At 55.3% G+C, this 18,384-nt stretch overlaps 1 protein-coding gene across 1 annotated transcript; it reads right to left on the bottom strand.

Annotated features, from left to right (window-relative positions):
• Positions 1-201: 201 nt before the first annotated feature.
• Positions 202-1,015, bottom strand: LOC138683199 (T-cell activation Rho GTPase-activating protein-like). The gene has a single exon (XM_069774728.1). The coding sequence runs from the start codon at positions 701-703 to the stop codon at positions 347-349; it is 357 nt and encodes a 118-aa protein (XP_069630829.1). The 5' UTR covers positions 704-1,015; the 3' UTR covers positions 202-346.
• Between the last annotated feature and the right edge of the window lie 17,369 nt (positions 1,016-18,384).

The raw sequence follows: 18,384 nt of genomic DNA, 5'->3' as shown, positions 1-18,384 counted from the left end.
CACCCTGAGGGAACAGGAACTCAACGTTAATAGAGAAGATGCTGCCCACAGCCGTCCCCAAAGCTTGCCCAACGCAGGGGGGTTGCGCGGCTTTCCGGGTGCTCTCAGCCAGCGGTCAGTGCTCCTGCGCTTCAGGAAGGAAGCACGGCCTTGCTTCCCAGCTCCTCATTTCACCCAAGCCCAGGCAAGGGAAGGCTCCCTGTCCATGCCCTTTCCCCCAAAATCTAAGCCCACCCCAGCAAAAGCAAGCTGTCAGAAGACACAGCTTTTTAAGGAGACCGTCCCTTTTCAGGCAAGTCCCAGGCCTCTACCAGTCCCTCCTCAACAGGCAGGCTGCTGCCCACACTTACGCTTTCAGCTCTTCAACTTTCTCCTCCTTGCCGCTCTTCTGCATCGCTGCCATCCAGTCCTCGTAGAGGTCTGTCACGAGGAGCTTGGCGGGGATGCTTCGGAGGAAGTCCTGCAATGCCAGGGGCTCCAGGTGAGCCTCTGAACACTCCAGGCCAGGCAGGAGCTCTTCCAGCTGCAGGTCAGAAGCGCTCACCTTCAAGATGACGGCCAGCAGCAGCGCAGGCTGGCTGCCCAGGTCGACATCCGCACCGTGGTCCAGGGCCTCCCGCAGCTCACGAAACTCTGTCCCGCCGGCAGCTCTTCGGAATATCCCTTCTGTCGACGGTCCTTCCTTGTGCAGGACTGCCAGCATCTCCTGCAGGAGGGGCAGGAGGACAGCTGCTTGGCTGAGAAGCTGCCTTCCAACAGCAGTGACCAAAGCACTGCCCCAGATCCTGCTCCTTTCCCCCTGCAAAGGGGGCTGGCACCAGAAGCATCTTCTGGGGGTGAAGGGCCCAATCCCCCATCCCCGGAGCTCCTGGGGACACCCACCTCCCCTCTGGAGCAGCCGGAGGGAGGGCTGGGGACCCCCTGCCCAGGCTGGCTTACCTGGATGGGCTGGGGCAGGGAGCCGTCCTCCCCGCAGAGGGCTGCCAGGGGCTGGCCAAAGAGCGCCCTGCTGCAGCCGGAGCCCGCCTGCCCTGGCGCCTGGGCAGCAGCTGGGGTCCTCTGCAGAGCAAAGGGCCAGGGCAGCCCCATCCTCCTCCTCCTCCTCCTCCTGCTGCTGATGCTGTTCCCTCCTTCTGAAAAGGAAAACGGAGCAAGAGCACGTCAATGGAGACAGCCGGGCCAGCACTCCCGGAGCCTGCCCTGCCTGCAGCATGGTGCTGAGCGATGCGGCAGGATGGGCAGGGAGCCAGCAGCTGGAACCACAGCTCCAGCTCAGCGGCTCCAGCTCGGAGGCTCCTGAGAGCTGGCGTGCCACCGGGACAACCTGTCCCAGCCCTCGCCCTGCCCTCCTCCAAGCTGTGGGCAGCAGGAGAGGCTCTGGGTCCCCGCAAAACCACATCCAGCGGCTGCTGCCCAGCGGGTGTCCTTGCTCGTCCAGGTGACGTCCTCCCTTGGGGTGCCGCACCTGCATGGCGACACTCAAGGGACAAGTGAGCACAGCTCAACCATTTGCAGGACAATGCGTTTCTTTCCAGAACTCACCTGGTGAGCGGCAAAGTCCCCCAGCTTTGATAGACGGGGCTGTCGGTGGCCCTTGCTTGGGATGATCCTGCAAGAAGCAGGCTGCGCTTAGAGAGCAGCCCCGCAGCAGAAAGGGCCACCGGCAAGCTGCCACCCGGCACCAGCAGCCTGAGCGTGGCAGAGCTGGGACCCTCTGCCCTCCTGGGCTCTCTGCCCCACACGGCAGGTTTCCCCCCAGCGCCGCCAGCGAGGATGTGCTGGCATGCCTGGTGGCTCCCCAACCCTCTACGCTCCCCGAGTGGCACCGGGGGACGCTCCCTCCCTCCATCTCTGCCTTACAAGCTCACCCCGCTGGCCGCAGACGCCGGCACAGCCAGAAGCAGGTGAAAGGCAGCCATTCTCACCTCTGCCTGGTCCTCCATCAGTCTCTCCAGGCTCCTGGCGCTGAATGTCCTCCACTGGGCAAGAGAGAAGGAGCGGAGGAAGGTGAGCAGCGATGCCTCTGCTGCTCGGCTGGAGGACCAGGGCTCAGGGACAGAGCCCAGACCGGAGAGACACTCACGGCGTGGCGGTGGCTCAGCTCCTTCTCCAGGGGTCTGAGGGAGGGGAGACGGGTCACGCGGGCTCTCTTTGCTCCTCCTGGTGTCCTGTGCACCGGCAGGGGACAGGGAGAGCTGGCTGAGCCCCAAGCTGCCCCTTCTCTCCTGTGAGGCAGCTCTGCCCGAGAGCTACCCGCAGCTGCGAGGGCACCTCTCCCCAGCTGGGGAGTTGTGTTCCCCCGTCCGGCTGCGCCTGCAGCATCCCCCCCGGCTTACCCCAGCAGTGTGCCCACCCACAGCTCCTTCAGTGCCTGGGAGCTGCAGAAAGAGAGGAGAAACAGTGTCAGGCCCCGCTGCCCCCCAGCCCGTGGGCAGAGGCGGGCGCCTGTGCAGCCCTGCCCTGTGGGGAAGGACACAGGGGCAGGACAAAGCCCCGTGGGGCAGGACAGAGGCGCTGCCCGAGCCCTGGCTCCCCGTGTCCTGCCAGAGCAGCTGCTTTTGCCCTTCTCTTCTGGAGACCCAAAGGGCACCAGGGGATGCAGGACCTGGCAATGCCCCCATCCCTCCCTGCCGGCGTGCTTCCCGCTCCCTGCCCAGGCTCTGCACGCAGGGCAGAGGCCGTTCACAGGATGGCGTGGGCACGGTTGGGAACCTCTCCTGCCCGGCCATGGGACGTGGCACCACGACTCACCCGAAAGTGGCAACGCAGGAGCCGGTGGGCCAGATGAGGATGATGGAGGTCCTGTCCTCATCGCTGCCTTCCTCCTCCTCTTTTTCCTCCCCTGCCGCCTCCTGTCCACCGCTCAGCACCCACAGCTGGTCCAGGGCCAGGCGGAGCTGTGGGCGCACGCTGGTGCCGCGTCTGCAGAGAGCAGAGAGGAGAGGCCGGCGGTGAGCTGGAGGTGGCCTCCTGGGGGTCCCCCCGGGCAGAGCCCTGTCCCCCACCTGCCCTTGGGACGGACGGACAGCGATGGGCGCCTCCAGCACCCACCAAGGTGCCGGGGCCTGGGGCTGCTGCCAGGGTGTCCCTGCCCTGGGGCCAGGGCCAGGGATGGGGGAAAGGCAGCTGGGCTCTGAGGGTCTTACTGCAACTTGGCGATCACCAGTTCCTCCTGGAGGAGGAGAAGGCGTCTCTCGCTCCTCTTGCGGCCCCGGGTCAGCCGCACGTCCGTGCTCAGCACCGGCTCGGCGTCGGTGAGAGCCTCCCTGCAGAGCAGAGAGCGGCAGGCATGAGAAAGGCCGCCGCCGCTGCCGCGGGTCCCGGCCGTGCCCCCGAGGCACAGGGAGAGCCCACCTGGAGCCGCAGCAGCAGTTGGCCTGGCCCATCCTGCCCGGGAGAGGAGGACCCTCGCCGTGGACCAAGGACGCGGGCCAGTCGGCGACAGCGGGGATGGGAGGCGAGGTGCTGCTCGGCCAGATCCTGCCTCCTCCCAGCGCTCCTGCGTGCCAGCACAGCTCCGTGCTGCTGTCTCTGGTGGCTGTGGGCTCCAACTGACCAACATTCCGAGCCCAACGGACCAACATTCTGAGCCCAACGGAAAGTGGGAGGGGCACCGGGGTGAGAGTTCTCTCCAGTATGGCCGTCTCTGCCTGGCACTGGGGAGCCCCGGGCGGGCTGGACGGACCCAGCAGAGGGGAAGGACCGTCTCCCTCCACCTCTTGCCAACGCTTTGCCTACTGCAGCCCAGGAGGCAGTGAGCCGCCTTTGCCCCAGGGGCACTTTTCTGGCTCGAAATCGGTCCACTTGGCGTCCACCATCACCCCAGGTGTCTGCACAGCTGCTTTCCAGCTGGGTGTCCCCCAGCACTTACTTGCACAAGGGCTTGTTCATCCCCAGGTCTCCAGGACTTTGCTCTTCCCCTTGCTGAACTACATGAGATTCCTGTTAGCCCCTTTCTCCAGCTGGTCAAGATCCCCTGGGTTGACAGCAGGACCCTCCGGCGCGTGAGCCTCTCCTCCCGGTTGTGTGCCACAAGCTGCAAGCTGCCTGAGGGTCCACTCTGCCCCATCTCCCAGACCAGGGAATGTGAACAGGTCCTGCGTGGTGCTGCGCAGGGGGGCAGACATGCACTTTGATAGGCCATCACTTGTCACAGGAGGTTCAGAAATTTAGGGGGAAAATCCATATTAGTTTGAGTATTATTTACACAGTGCTTCCCCTTTGTATTCCTGCAAGCTCTTAAAAGGTGTTCAAAATGTCTCCTTTTTCATTTGAATGTCACAGCTCTTCACAGTGCTGATGTTGCGTGTAACATTGGATCGGGTTGTACTCTCGCATAGATCGTTAGGTAGGATGTAGCCTAGATTATTAGGTAGAAGATAGCAGATTATCTGCATTAATTGCGCTAACACCAACGACAGGAGGTTGGGTCTAGCTCTTGAGCCGAAGGATAAAAATCCAAGGCGTCTATTGAACTCAGTGGGCTATTGATCAGCAGATTGAATTCACCATGTTCAAAAAAGAAAAGGGACGTGAGAAAGGCGTATTCCATCTTGACTGCTACAATGCCTGTTTTTGTAGGCATGACGATAAATTATCCATGCCCCTCCTGCCACCCCCTTCCAAAACAAAAGGACTAGAGAAAAAAGATTCAACTGCTAGAGCAATGGGGCTTTTAATAGCCAAGTAAATTTCCCCAGATCATTCCCATTCAATGAGCCACTTTGCCTGACATTCTGCCTCTACTTGGTACCAACAGAAGACTCTACTTGTGCCATGCTACGGAAGATGTAGAATTCCTCTCTGATCCAGAACTTTCCACCTACAAGCAAAACCATGGTGAAGGTTTCCTCCACCTCAACCAATCCCTGGTGCCTCTTCCCCAGGGAAAGTCTTTCCTCTCTCACTCTGTGATCATAGCTAGTCACGGGCAATGCAAGCCCCAAGCCTCAGCCACCGCCCGAGGCCACCAACCCCCTTTAGCCATAAGCAAGCTCTCAAACTCCTTTTGGGCTGCAGGAGAAGCGTTGCTAATAGAAATGGATGCACACGGCACAGTCTATTCCAGAATAGCCACAGCGGTTAAAAGCTTTCCGTGTCCTGGATTGGTGGTTTTCAGGACCAGCTCCTGGGTGCCGTTGCACGAGGCTAGCGATAGCTCTATTTCATGTAGGTAATTCAGGCTTAATCCTTTGTCCCCACAGGCCCAGCAGCACAGAAAGTCACCGTGGGCTGTGTTTGAGCAGCCTGCTCCACTGGACTTGTGGCAAATGGCCGCATCCCTGCTCTTCTGTTGTACGCGTAGGGTCCTGGTCAATACAACAAGCTGTTTTCCCTGGAAATGACCATCGTGGCTAAAGACAGACTCCTCCTTGTGGACGCCAGCCAAGCTGTGGGAACGTCTCTGGCACCCATGCTGTGCCAGCTTTCAATCCCCAAGAGACTGGAACTGAGGCGGGTCCAACAGGAAGAAAATTTGCAATTGCTACTGAAAGAGGGGAGCGACCACCAGCACTGAAGAGCGATTCATATCCTGCTGAAAGCCACAGGGAAATGCAGGAAAAGTGTGGTGAGCTTAGGCAGGAATACTCCTGTCCGAGGAGCAGCACACTTGGTTATTAAGGCTTTATCCCACTTGGGTGATAAGGCTTTATCCTTGGCTTTCCCGCCATGCTGACCGCTGTGGCTGCTGCCTGTTCTTTCCTGCCATGCTGGCTGCACCCACCTGTGGGGCTGTCCTTGGGAAGGGCACCAGAGCCGAGAAAGCCCCTGGGAGAGGGGCGGGGAGAAGCTCTTCTCCAGAGATTTGCCAGAAGCTCTCCAGAGCATCCCTTTTCCAGCCCATGAGATGCTCTGTGTGACAAGGGAAGGTGCCCGTCGGTCCAATGGATGAGGCCCTGCAGGGCTCCCATCAGGGTCCTTTGACCTACCCATCTTCCAGCCACCACTCCAGGGGCTGGGGGTCTCACGAAGGGCAGAGCCCTGTCCCCCACCTGCCGTTGGGACAGACATTGGTGCATCCAGCCATTAAAACCTGCCAAGGCTAGCTAACTAGGAAAAAGAGATGAGCCACACTGCGCATGCCCAAAGGGCGGACACTATGTCAAGGATAACATAAATAAGTATATGATTAGAACAATATAAGCTTGCCTTGCTGGAGGTAACGGTATGCAGCATAGGCAGAACGATCCCCCGTGCATCCAGCGCTGCAATAAAGAATGCCTGCTTTCTAAAACTCCAAAATCGAGCCTCAGAGAGTTTCTTTGACCGGCTTTTTAGGTTACGCACCCCTACCTCTGACTGGCAGGACAGAAGAGAAGATCACTCGGGCACCTGTCCCTTTCACTCGTGCCACTCAAGTCCAGCTTGACCTTGCCCGGGTTTTGCTTTACCGTGTCCTGGTGCCCGCATGGAAAAGGAGCAGGGGAAAGCGGTCTGTGCTTCGAACCAGCGTGCCAGCCTCCCCGTGACATCCCGGAGCACTCCTGGGCGGTCAGCACCATGGGGCCCTCCTATTTCTTCTGGCAAAGTCTCAGCTCCTCCTCTCTTGCTCGCTCCTCCTCCCCCATCCACATGCTCCTTTTCTAGGTGGTGGAAAGCATATTCTGCTTTCCCTGACTCCCACGCGGCCCCTTGGTTTCCAGCAGGCTTCCCACCAGCGCCTCTGCAAGCCTGTTCTTAAGTGCAACCGAAAGGAGAATTTTCTCTTTATTATTCCCACACCTCAGAGGCAATTCTGCTTTCACTGAACTGAATGGAAATTTGTGAGTAAAGATGATGTTTAGATTTGTCTGCACTGCCACAGTAGAGTTCACGGGGCCCTGCCCACCTTCAATAAATGTCAGCTTTGTGTTGTGGTTTTCACTGGAGTGACAGCTACTGAACTGGAGAAGACCCATGGGAGAAAATAAACTGATGACAGAAGTTTTGAACGATGGGCTTGGGAACCACAGATGTGCGTGTTTATGAAGTACATCTCTTTCAATCTCCTGAGAGGATTTTTTCCTCTCATAACTTGCGTAGGATGGAAATCTTTTTGGTCTGGTGGATTTGGTATTTTTAAGTTCACTTTTTACTGTGTTGCGAAAAAAATGCATGCAGTCTTACCATTTACATCCCACAGTGTTACCCGCTGGGCAGAAACGTCTGAGGCTTTCACATCTATTCCATACCTCTGCTAACACTGTGCCAGTCTTGATCTGGTCAAATGAGAGCAGCTACTGCGAATAATGTTCTCAACTTCCCCATCTCCTCACTCTGGTTTTCCTCTGTTTCTCAGGCATATGCTTTCTCGAGACTGCCTATGAGGGTGAGAGATTACTAGAGTCCTTCCTTATTCCTAAAGGCATCTGAAAATTCTGTTAGGAGTCACTTGCTGTAAGATTATCTCCTGAAGTCATCGCAGAAATATCTAAGATTTTGTAGAAATTCTTTTGAGGCTCAGGAAGGTATGATTCTTTTCTTATGCTCAGTTTCACAAAAGTCTCTGTAGCCTTGGTCTCGTCTTCTTTAATGCTACGTTTCAGGATTAGTGGTTCTCCCACGCAGGGTGCCCTGCTGTTGAATTAGCCAGGCACAGCACAGAACCCTTGGTCTGGCCACGGTGAATACTTTTTTGGATAGGCTCAGGTGAGCATGGTGAGTTTATGTTGTTTCAAGGATTTGCTGCAACATCTGTGCCTTTTTTGACCCAATACTGCAAGCTGTTTAAAGCCATACACTTCCCCCCCGCCCCAATGAACCAGTCTGAGACTCTGTAGAGCACAGGATTATTGCACTATAATATAAGGTATTAATATAGCAGCAAAGCAGTCTTCCTTGCTGGAATACCTACCTAGCCTTCCTACCACCATAAGATTGTTTCATAATGTGTGTACTGGAATGAAAATGCTCATAAATGCAACACGAATATTTGCTGACTGCAGGTATTTTTACAGTGCTGATCCCTCTAATACAGAGGCAGATGTAACGATAGTCACCCGTGTACTTCTATGAGCCTGTGCAATGTTTAGGTTGTTAATGGGCTGGAGAGGGATTTCTGATGATGATTCATGCCTTATCAGAAAGGGAAGAAGTGGATGTGGAAATGGCAGGAGAGACTGGGAGCTTAAGTTTATAAATCATGGTAGCATCTGACAGTTCATCCGGTCTCAGTGGAAACTGTTTGGGAACAGCGCTAAGCACTGGATCTCGGTGAATGGTCAGAGTCAGGTGGGAGAAGGCACCGTGGCTTTATTCAGATCTTCCCTTCAGTTGACTTAAGCAAGAGTGGACAAAAACCCTCTTGCAAAGAAGCACTTTTGCATCTTCCTCCAGACTTTGAGGGGTTTTGCCTTTTGATTTATACTAATGTACAGTCTTTAAAATATTTTCCCCTGGAAAACTATATTGATCTATGTGTTCCTTACTTATCAAAGTGTGTTACCATTAACTATTAGATAGAGAAGCTCTGTTGTATCAGAACCACTAGAGGAATATTGTTACAGAACTGTATGGAAGTGGTGGTATAATTTAACTATGATTGCTCAGACACTCGTAGCAGGTTATTTTTATCAAAAGAATGGGTGCTGACTTGGAGTTGCTAACACTTATGGAAGCTCATTTTATGAAGCATAAAAGTGTGGGTAAAACAAGTGTGTTAAAGGTGATGGTAGGATGGGATTCAATGTGAGCCTTACATGCCAGGGGAGATTTCATGAATCAGACAACCAAGTAGGTGGCTTCCTTGTGAACTGGTATGCATGTGGGATTAATTTAGGGACTAATGCCATTGGGATCAACTTCGGGACTAATGCCATTGCACAGTTGTGGCCTGATGGTACGCTTCCCTTAAAGACATTTTTAAATAGGAAGCTGAGGATTCAATTCAATTTGTACGAGTTCCCTGACTCAGCTCCAGCCCTTCTGGGGCAGCCCGTGCAACTTGCCATGAGCTGCTATTAACACTCACGGGCCCAGTGACAGTACTGGATTTACTCCAGTTTATGTCAGGAACAGTGAGCTCAGCCAGGACATTCGGATTCTTCCAAACCTCCCACCAACCTTATTCATAAACAGGGGTTTGTTGCAACAGGAGTTGCAATGTGACCTGCAACTTTAGACCTCAGCAACACCAGGGGAGCTTGGTACGCTGACTCTGAAAAGGAACACGGAGGGCGGAGCGGAGCCGAGACCCCGCGGCCAGGCTCGGTGATCGCAGGGGTAGGCAACCGGAACGATCGGAATGAGAACGCTTGGTCCCTGCATTGAATCCACTGAAGCAAGGAGGTAAAATAATGGCGGTTCTGTCGAGCTAACGCCCTACACTTCTGGTTTACATCACACATACCCACTTCTGGGGTACTCACACGCAACAGCAGGTCCTTTGGGTGAACTTTGCTCATTACAACACCAAAACACACCTCCATCCCCAAAGGTACCCACCTCCAAGGTGCGACCACCCCCCACTGAGCACGCGCTCTGAATTTTCTCTAGCATACACCTTTAAAAGCAAAGCGAGAGAACTTTATACCAATCAAAGGAAAGGTATGTGTGACTAGAGTCACTCAAGCTCCACCGAAAAACTCAGAAAACATAAAAGGGCTTAAGAGAGGAGAAATGTCAGGGAAGACACCATCACAGACAAGTCGGGAGGACATCACTGACTTCTGGGATCGCTCGACGGGCTGAGCCTCTCTCCCTCCCCGCCATAGGGTTGCCTACTGTGTGAGATTCGAACACTCGGCTGTACCGAGTGCTTCCCTGGGAAACTTAGAATTCTTTAGAGCTCTTTTCTTTCATCATTTAACGCGCTTGTAGGCGACTGTATTGTCACCTGCACGTGCTTTGCAGACAGTCTATTTATCACGGGCAATCCAACAGCACCTGTACCGTTGCGTTAATAAACTGCGCTGCTCATTCATCTAGTCGTGATGAAAAACAAAAGAAAAGAGAAAGCCCCAAACCCAAATGTAAAGGAGCCTCAGCGCCGGAGGACGAGCTCTCCTCTCTCAAAGCAGCCTGGGGGAACCACGGGCAGAAGAGGTGAACCCAGCCCTGGGCTTGGGGTTTGAGGACCCCTCACCGCTTCCACAGCCACCCTCCCTGGGTGGAGAACTGCTGCAGCACGTTGAAGGCAGACAGCAGGGCCCAGCTGTGCACCACCAGCGCTTTGCCAGGACACAGGCAGCCTGAGCAGAGCCTGGACCTCCCCGAGCACCTCGCCGCAGACAGCCAGAGCACACCCAGACACCCAGGCATCCTCCACGTGGAGGCCACTTCCCACCCCGGCTGGCCAACGCAACGGGCTGCCTACCTTCTTCAAGGACGTCAGCAGTTTGATGCTGACGAAGCCCATCTTGTTCTTCTGGACATGTTTCAGGTGAACTCTGCTCATTATAATACCAAAACACACCTCCACCCCCAAAGTTACCCACCTCCAAGGTGCGACCGCCCCCCACTGAGCACGCGCTCTGAATTTTCTCTAGCGTATACCTTTAAAAGCAAACCGAGAGAACTTTATACCAATCAAAGGAAAGCTATGTGTGACTAGAGTCACTCAAGCTCCACCGAAAAACTCAGAAAACATAAAAGGGCTTAAGAGAGGAGAAATGTCAGGGAAGACACCATCACAGACAAGTCGGGAGGACATCGCTGACTTCTGGCATCAGTCGATGGACTGAGCCTCTCTCCCCCCCGCCATAGGGTTGCCTACTGTGTGAGATTCGAACACTCGGCTGTACCGAGTGCTTCCCTGGGAAACTTAGAATTCTTTAGAGCTCTTTTCTTTCATCATTTAACGCGCCTGTAGGCAACGGTATTGTCACCTGCACGTGCTTTGCAGACAGTCTATTTATCACGGGCAATCCAAAAGCACCTGTACCGTTGCGTTAATAAACTGCGCTGCTCATTCATCTAGTCGTGATAATTTGTTAGCGCAACCAAACTCCCTAAGTCTGGTCATTCTCGTGCGTTGAACGCAGCTAAGCCAGAGTGCAGTACGCTATTAAGGGCATCCCTCATCGTGATAGTTCAGCACATTGAACGCGACCGCCCTTAGAGCGTCGAATTGGACATCACTCAGAAATTAAACCCAGCCGTCCCCAGCCCCTCTGACATCTGAGGATAAGCTGGAACGCAAGGCGGTTTATTTTCTGCCAAACTTCTGGACTCGGTAACGCAACACAGCCCCCGGGGCCGGCGCCCCAAAGGCCTTCCTCCGAAGGATGCTGGGCCGAGGGGCGGCGGGCAGCGCTGCGCACGGGGGGCCCCCTCACACCACCCCCCCGTGTCGCAGTGCCACCACCCGGCAACGCAGCAGTCACAATGCCCCGGGGCACTATAAAAGGGGCAGCCTCCCCTGTCCCACTGCCAGTCTGCCTGGCAGGCGGCCCAGAGACATCCCAGAGGAAGTCTGTGAGGAGCCGCTGGAATTACTTGCCGGGCGCTGAGGGAGGAAGACCGGAGGCTGCACCAGGCTGCTGGAGATGAGAAGAACCACCAAGCCCTGGAGGTGCCCGAGGCCATCAGGCTTTTTTGGATGGAGAGCTGTGGCAAGACCAAGGGAATGCCTTCTTGAGGAGCACTGCAGAGCTTGCCGTCCTCACTCCCTGCGGAACCAGTGGCAGCAGCCGTAAGAAGTGGGATGCAGAGATGTTGCCAGGGCTCCCAGTGCTTTGGAACACCCGCTGGTGGCCCGAAGGCGTGGGAAGGATTCTTGCCCCCAAGGTCGATCAGGCCGGGGGCACTTGGCCAGTCTCGGAAGCCCCGAGGTGGCTCCAGGTTCAGGGAGAACAGGGCTTGGGCATCCCCTGGGGGGCGTGACCAGCCTGCGGGACCAGGAGGCAGGTCTTGCTCACACGTGCTCAGGGAATAGCCGATCGCCAGCTCTGGGGTCAGGAAGGAATTTTCCCCCGCCACAGATTGGCACTGGGCCCCGGGGGTTTTTTGCCTTCCTCTGCAGCACTGAGCAGGACCACTTGTCAGGGCTCCTCCGGTCCGTTTTGGCTAGGTTACTGCCTGCTGCTCGTGCAAGATCTTGGGTAGCAGCCCCAGACTCCTAAAAGGAAGCTACCCTTGAGGTTTTTTCTTTTTTGGAGGAAGCTCTCCCCTTTGGGATCCACCTGTGACTCCTCCCAGGCATCTCCCAGAGCCTTTTGGCCTTTTCATAGCTATCTTTTCTTAGGATCTTAGGTCCGTAAAGCAGAGGCCAAAAGATTCTGGGAGATGCCTGGGAGGAGTCTCGGGTGGATCCCGGAGGAAAGAGCTTCCTCCAAAGGAGAAAAATCATCCGGGGTAGCCTCATTAGACAAGTCTGGGGCTGCTACCTGGGATCTCAGCTCCTTATAAGAAAAGGCCAAAAGACTCTAGGAGACGCCTGGAAGGAGTCACAGGGGGATCCCGGAGGGCAGAGCTTCCTCCAAAAAAGAAAAAAACCTCAAAGGTAGCTTCCTTGGAGGAGTCTGGGGCTCCTACCTGAGACCTTAGGTAGGTAAAGCAGAGGACAGAAGACTCTAGGAGATGCCTGGGAGGAGTCTCAGGTGGCTGTCGGAGTTGAGAGATTTCTCTACAGGAGAAAAAAAATGTCTTGAGCTACTTACTTGGAGGAGTCTGGGGCAGGCAGCTGGGATCTCCGGTCCCGAACGCAGAGGTCAAAACACTCTGGGAGATGCCTGGGAGGAGTCTTGGGTCGATCCCAGAGGAGAGAGCTTCCTGCAAAGGAGAAAAATCGTCTTGGGTAGCTTCCTTGGAAGAGTCTGGGGCTGCTACCTGAGGCATTAGGTAGTTAGAGCAGAGGCTAAAAGACTCTGGGAGATGCCTGGGAGGAGTCTCGGGTGCATCCCGAAGAGGAAAGCTTCCTCCAAAGGAGCAAAATCATCTTGGGTAGCGGCCTTGACGAAATCTGGGGCTGGGCATCCCCTGGGAGGCGTGACCAGCCTGCGGGACCAGGAGGCAGGTCTTGCTCACATGCTCAGGGAATAGCCGATCGCCAGCTCTGGGGTCAGGAAGGAATTTTCCCCCGCCGCAGATTGGCACTGGGCCCCGGGGGTTTTTTGCCTTCCTCTGCAGCACTGAGCAGGACCACTTGTCAGGGCTCCTCCGGTCCATTTTGGCTAGGTTACTGCCTGCTGCTCGTGCACCACGAAGATGGCCTCTCGTGCCCTGCAGCTAGGGGGAGGAAGGCTTTTTTTCCCCCACGGTGGGCTAGCAAGTGTCCCCGGGGGTTTTTTGCCTTCCTCTGCAGCACTGAGCACGGCCCCTCGCCAGGGCTCCTTTGGGCCGTTGTGGCTAGGTGCCCGCTGCTCGTGCTCCACGAAGGTGGCCCTCGTGCCCCGCATCCGGGGGGAGGAAGCTTTCGGACTCCCAGGCCGGGCTCCAAGGGATGCTCCCGGGGGTTGCTTCTTGTCCTCTGTAGCACTGAGCACAGCCCCTTGTCAGGGCTCCTCTGGGCCCTTTCGCCTAGCTCCCTGCCTGCTACTCTTGCACCTCCAAGGCACCGCTCGTGCCCTGCCTCTCTCGGGCTCTCTTGCCCAGTGCAAGTCTGGAGCGGGAGCGAGCTCTGCTCTTCCCTTAGCTCCATTTCCCCAGGGCTTATGGCTTGGGCAAAACAGCCTGTGCTTGGAAGGGCTCCAGGCTTGCTGCCCCATCACGAGCTGCCACTTTTCACCTCTCCCTGCACGCAAATCAAGCGCAGGGCCGGCACGAGAGCGCCTTTTGTGCATCGTTGGCCAAGAAGCACAGCGGCGGAGCAAGTTGCCGAACGCAAAAATACGCTTTTCACCTCTACCTGTCATACTTTGGAAAATACCCCACGGTACCACACGCCTCCTCCTCCTCCTCCTCCTCCTTCTTCTTTTGTGTGTGGTCGGTCCTGATCCTCATTCCGCATGTTCTCACTCTTCAGGAAACAGGGACTGCTTGGCCTGTATTCCTCCTGCTACTTTCTGTAGCTCTGTGACTTGCCTTTGCCAGGCTGCAAAGGATGTTTTCTCAAGCTCAACTGAAGAATGCATCAGCCTGCTCCTGGCTACACAGGCACATTGTGTTAAGGCTTGTGAGCATCAGCTCTGAAACAGACTCAGAAAAATAAAAATAATAGCCTGTTTCCACTTGCAACCTTTGTGTTATGTGTCCTTCAAAGTGGTTTGGGAGCTGAAACCCCCCTGGCGTTTCAGGCAAATAACAGTCTCGTTGGTATTTGACTCATGGTGAGCACAGGGAACAGAGCAGAGTAGAACAGAACAGAATAGAATGGAATAGTTCAGCTGGAAGGAACCTACAACCATCATCTAGTCCAATTACCTGACCGTTTCAGGGCTGACCAAAAGTTCAAGCATGGTATTAAGGGCATTGTCCAAATGCCTCTTCAACACTGACAGGCATGGGGCATCCACCACCTCTCCAGGAAGCCTGTTTCAGGGTGTGACCACCCTCTTGGCAAAGAAATGTCTCCTCATGTCAAGTCTGAACCTCCCCTGACAGTGTCGTAGCAAATGTCCCTTGGTGCCTCGGTAAGGAACGGTGAGGAAACCGTGCATGCTCTCTACATCTCTGCAGAGTTCCTGCAGAGGGAACCAAACCCCTGTCTTTCACCTCTGGCATCACCACAACCAAAGGAATGTCTGTGGCCTACATGCCCTTATTTACATAGTCTGAAGGTACAGATCCATTTTGGCACCAACGCACAAAATGGCAAGGAGACTACCTCTCTTAATCTCTCAGTACTCAAAATACTAAATCCTAAAGGAAAAGGAGACTTGCCAGGGTTTGAGGTAAGATCCGAACATCTTCCCACAAACCGAGGTAGGCAAAGAACTCTCAGAAAGGTTCAAGTCACAGGTGAGCTGTGGAAGTTTCACCCATGGCTGAAGCGCCTTTGGTATCCCATATAAACACGGCCAACGCGTGTGTTTAATAGAAAGGCTGCGCAGCTGGGTTTCAGTGGGACAAGGGGATGTGACGGCAATAGCAGCAATGGGCTATTTTGACAGTTTGGAAGAGCTGTCTGTCCTTTGCCTGGCTGGGCTTTGGTCACGGATCCAAATGGTCCACGTCTGAATACGACCAACCTTTCCTTCCACCACACCGGGGTCACCTCCGCGCACTTGTTCCTCAAAGCCTGGCTTACTTCCGTGGCGGGCTCTTGGCACCCACCATCCCAGCCTATGGCTCTGGTTACACTTTGGCTTGCCTCCAGGCTGCCGCTGCCGAAATCACCCCGCTTACGCCCCATGAAAAGGGGTTGTGTCCAGCCACATCAAGTCCCTGCTCCTCCTGGCTGCGGGGCTGCAGAGGCTTTAGCTCTGGCGCAGAGAGGGGACGGCTAATAGGGGCGGTCTCTGCGCTGCACGCTTGGTTCCTGCCATGGCCCGAGAGAAGAGGAACAGCACCAGGCTTCTCCTTGCGAGCCGAGTGGCAGAGCAGGCGCCAGGGACACCCAGCAGCTGGGCCCAGGGCATGGCCGCCAAGGGCAGGGAGAGACCCCCGGGCCTCCTGGGCACAGCCACAGCCCGTGGAATGATTGCTGGATGGAGGTGACTTGTCGGTATGACACACATCCCCCCGCCGCCCCTCAAGGGAAGGTGAACCTCCAGGGAGGAACGCAGTGCACACGTAAAGAATCGGTTCCGCGGTAGCTCCCTAAGCAACATAGTCTAAGCAAGTCAACTGAAATAGTTTCATCTTCTCTCCCTTTTAGAAAATATATTGTACCTTCTCAAAGAGGAAATGAGTTAAGAGAAGAGCCTGTACTACTTTCAAATGTCTGCACATTGCTGTGAAACTGTGCAAAAATGTAGCACTGAATACATAGGCTTTATCGAGAGTATTAGTATTGACATACAGTGAAGAGGCAGGCAAATTCAGCTTTCACTTCCAGTGTTCCCTGTGGGACTATAAAGTCAGAGAACCCCCTGGTAGTTCCGCAGTACCTTCTTCTCCTTTATTCCCAATGATGCAAACCCAGTTTTGTATTCAGGAAGAAGTTCATGAAGAACCAAAGTCAATTCACTCAAATAGTAATTGTCCTGAGTGATTCATTAAATAACTTGACTCAAGAAAAATTATCCAAGTCTTTATAACATACGTAACCTAAAAGTGTACCCAAGAAAAGAAGAAATAATGCAATCTGAGGAAAAACAAAGGAGGTTTTATCTCTATCATCTATCAGCTATTAGCAAGCTGATAGAGGCAGGCACGCCCTTGAGTTAATCTCCTCCCAGGAGTCACAGTTGCACCGGGCTAAGTATTCACAAGCACACTCATAGCAGAACATTTTCCAATAAAGATTACTTGCCTATCAACTCAGGCCAAGGAAATATCCTAGAGACAAGCTGCCCTCTGGCCACTACTGCCTAAACCTATCTCCTATTTTGTTCCTGCTCATGCGGCATCATGGCAACAAGTATGGCAGGAAGATAGAAAAGGTGTCCTGACATCTCCATCATCCAGAATGGTTTTCATTACAGGAAAATGACAGTGCTCATCAGCACCTCCTCCCCACCTGCGCCACCTCTCTCTCTCACCTAAAAGCTAGCAAAAATCTAACCCAAAGAAAACACAAACAATCCTCTACAGATGCGGTCTGCACAGTGGTCTTGAGAGAAGAAGCACGAGCCAAAGGGAGAAAGGAAACTAGTAAATAGCGGAGAGATGACACCTTCCCCCATGACACCAGCGCACACGTTAGAAGTCAGTATTGCCTTCTGTATCTATACAGGCCATGAAAGCAGAGGACTGGAATGACACAGGACAAAGGGGCACGTTGGGATGTGCTGTCACCGTGGCAGCACAGGCACAGCAAGCCGTCACCAGAAACACCTTCACAGCCAGCTTCAGTTTCCTTCTTCCAGCCACAGTCAGCAAGGTTTCTGTTTGCAGACTGCTTCTCATTGAGTCACTGTGGAGGAAGGAAAAACACCTCCCTTTATTTACTCCTTAACTGATGTGGTACTCCCCGCAGCTTTTACACTGCACATGGCAATCACCTGATGGGAGAGAAGCACCTACACACCCTTCACCCTAAGCACTCCCCTGAAGAGCCCATAGCCAAGATCAAATCGGTCCTGCGTGCTTGTCTAGAGGCACGACCCATCTGCAGCTATTCTTTGAGCAACGCCAGGGCAGCTCTGGCTTCATCTTCAACCACCCATTTGGTAGCTGAGGCCAGAATTAGCCAGCAACAGCAAGCCCCCATGGGCCTCCCCGTCCTCAGACTGAAAACCCCACCTCCAGGCCCCAACGACCTCCCTCGGTGGCCCTACAGTGGACTCCTCCTGTCACCCCTGCGCAGCAGCCTGGAGGACGCCAGGCCCTCTCCTCCCCTCTGCCCCTCTCTGCTGCTGTCAGGTGCGGGGACAACGCCACTTGCAGGGAGCCGAGCGGTTGGAGGCTAACGGAGACTCCCCGACCCTCCCGGGACACTGCGGCCACTGTCCTGTTGAGGGGACTCCGGGCCTGGCACGAGGAGGGGGCTGGAGCCCAGGGCACACAAGGGCAGCTGGAGGGCAGTCCCGGCGCCCGAGGGGCAGCCTTTCTCTCTGGCAAGCAAAATGGCCACCCGGAATGGGGCAACATGGGCCACCATACCAGCCACAGCAACTTCCAGTGGTGACGTCACCAGCCTTCCGTTACACAAGCTGGCACCCCTGCGGCCGGCCCACAGCTCGCTCTGCAGCTAGAGACTCTGACACCAAGCGTCCTTGGTAGAGGAGGACCCGGCGAAGCGAGGCGAGAGCCCACGGTCAGTGGGAAGAGACAGAAGAGGTTCTTGGAGCCACTGAGGATGCCTCCACAGCCCAAAAAAACGCAAGCAGGCTGATGGGAGGAGCAACACCTACCTACGGCAGGCGAGTCGAGTCCACGGAGGTCGACCCGCCACAGAATGGCGACGAGCCCGTGGAGGTGGATCCACCTCAAGAGCAGGAAGAATCAGTGGAGGTGGATCCACCTCAAGAGCAGGAAGAATCAGTGGAGCTACATCCACCTTGCGCAGGGCTGACGGGGCACTACACCACCGTGCCCGGGGTTCCTCCGGCACCATGGTGCCCAAAGCGCCGCAGGACCACCGGGGGCTCTCGGGGACCCTCTAAACAGCCAGCTCCCAACAAGCGGCACCACCCCCGCAGCCGACGCCAGCCATAAGTGGGCCATCCACAGCCACATGCGTCCGCTCGGCAGGCTCATCAGGAAGATCACCCGGCTTGACAGCCGCAGATGAGCCCTGCTTTCCCACCCTTGCCCCTCATCGAGGGGGGCCATCTCCTCCGCCCTCAGCCCTGGGGAAGAGGTGAGCAGAAGGGCTGCCATCTTCTGGCCGGCAGCACCACAGCACCAGGATGAATCCCTTGGAGCCCTCTGGAGACTGCTGGACACCACCGGAGACCATCAGAGACCACTGGAGATGAA

This window comes from Haliaeetus albicilla, chromosome 31 (assembly GCF_947461875.1).
Source record: "Haliaeetus albicilla chromosome 31, bHalAlb1.1, whole genome shotgun sequence".
NCBI classification, from domain to species: domain Eukaryota; kingdom Metazoa; phylum Chordata; class Aves; order Accipitriformes; family Accipitridae; genus Haliaeetus; species Haliaeetus albicilla.
Note: the sequence above shows the minus strand (reverse complement) of the source record. Positions and strands in the feature narration are given on the sequence as shown.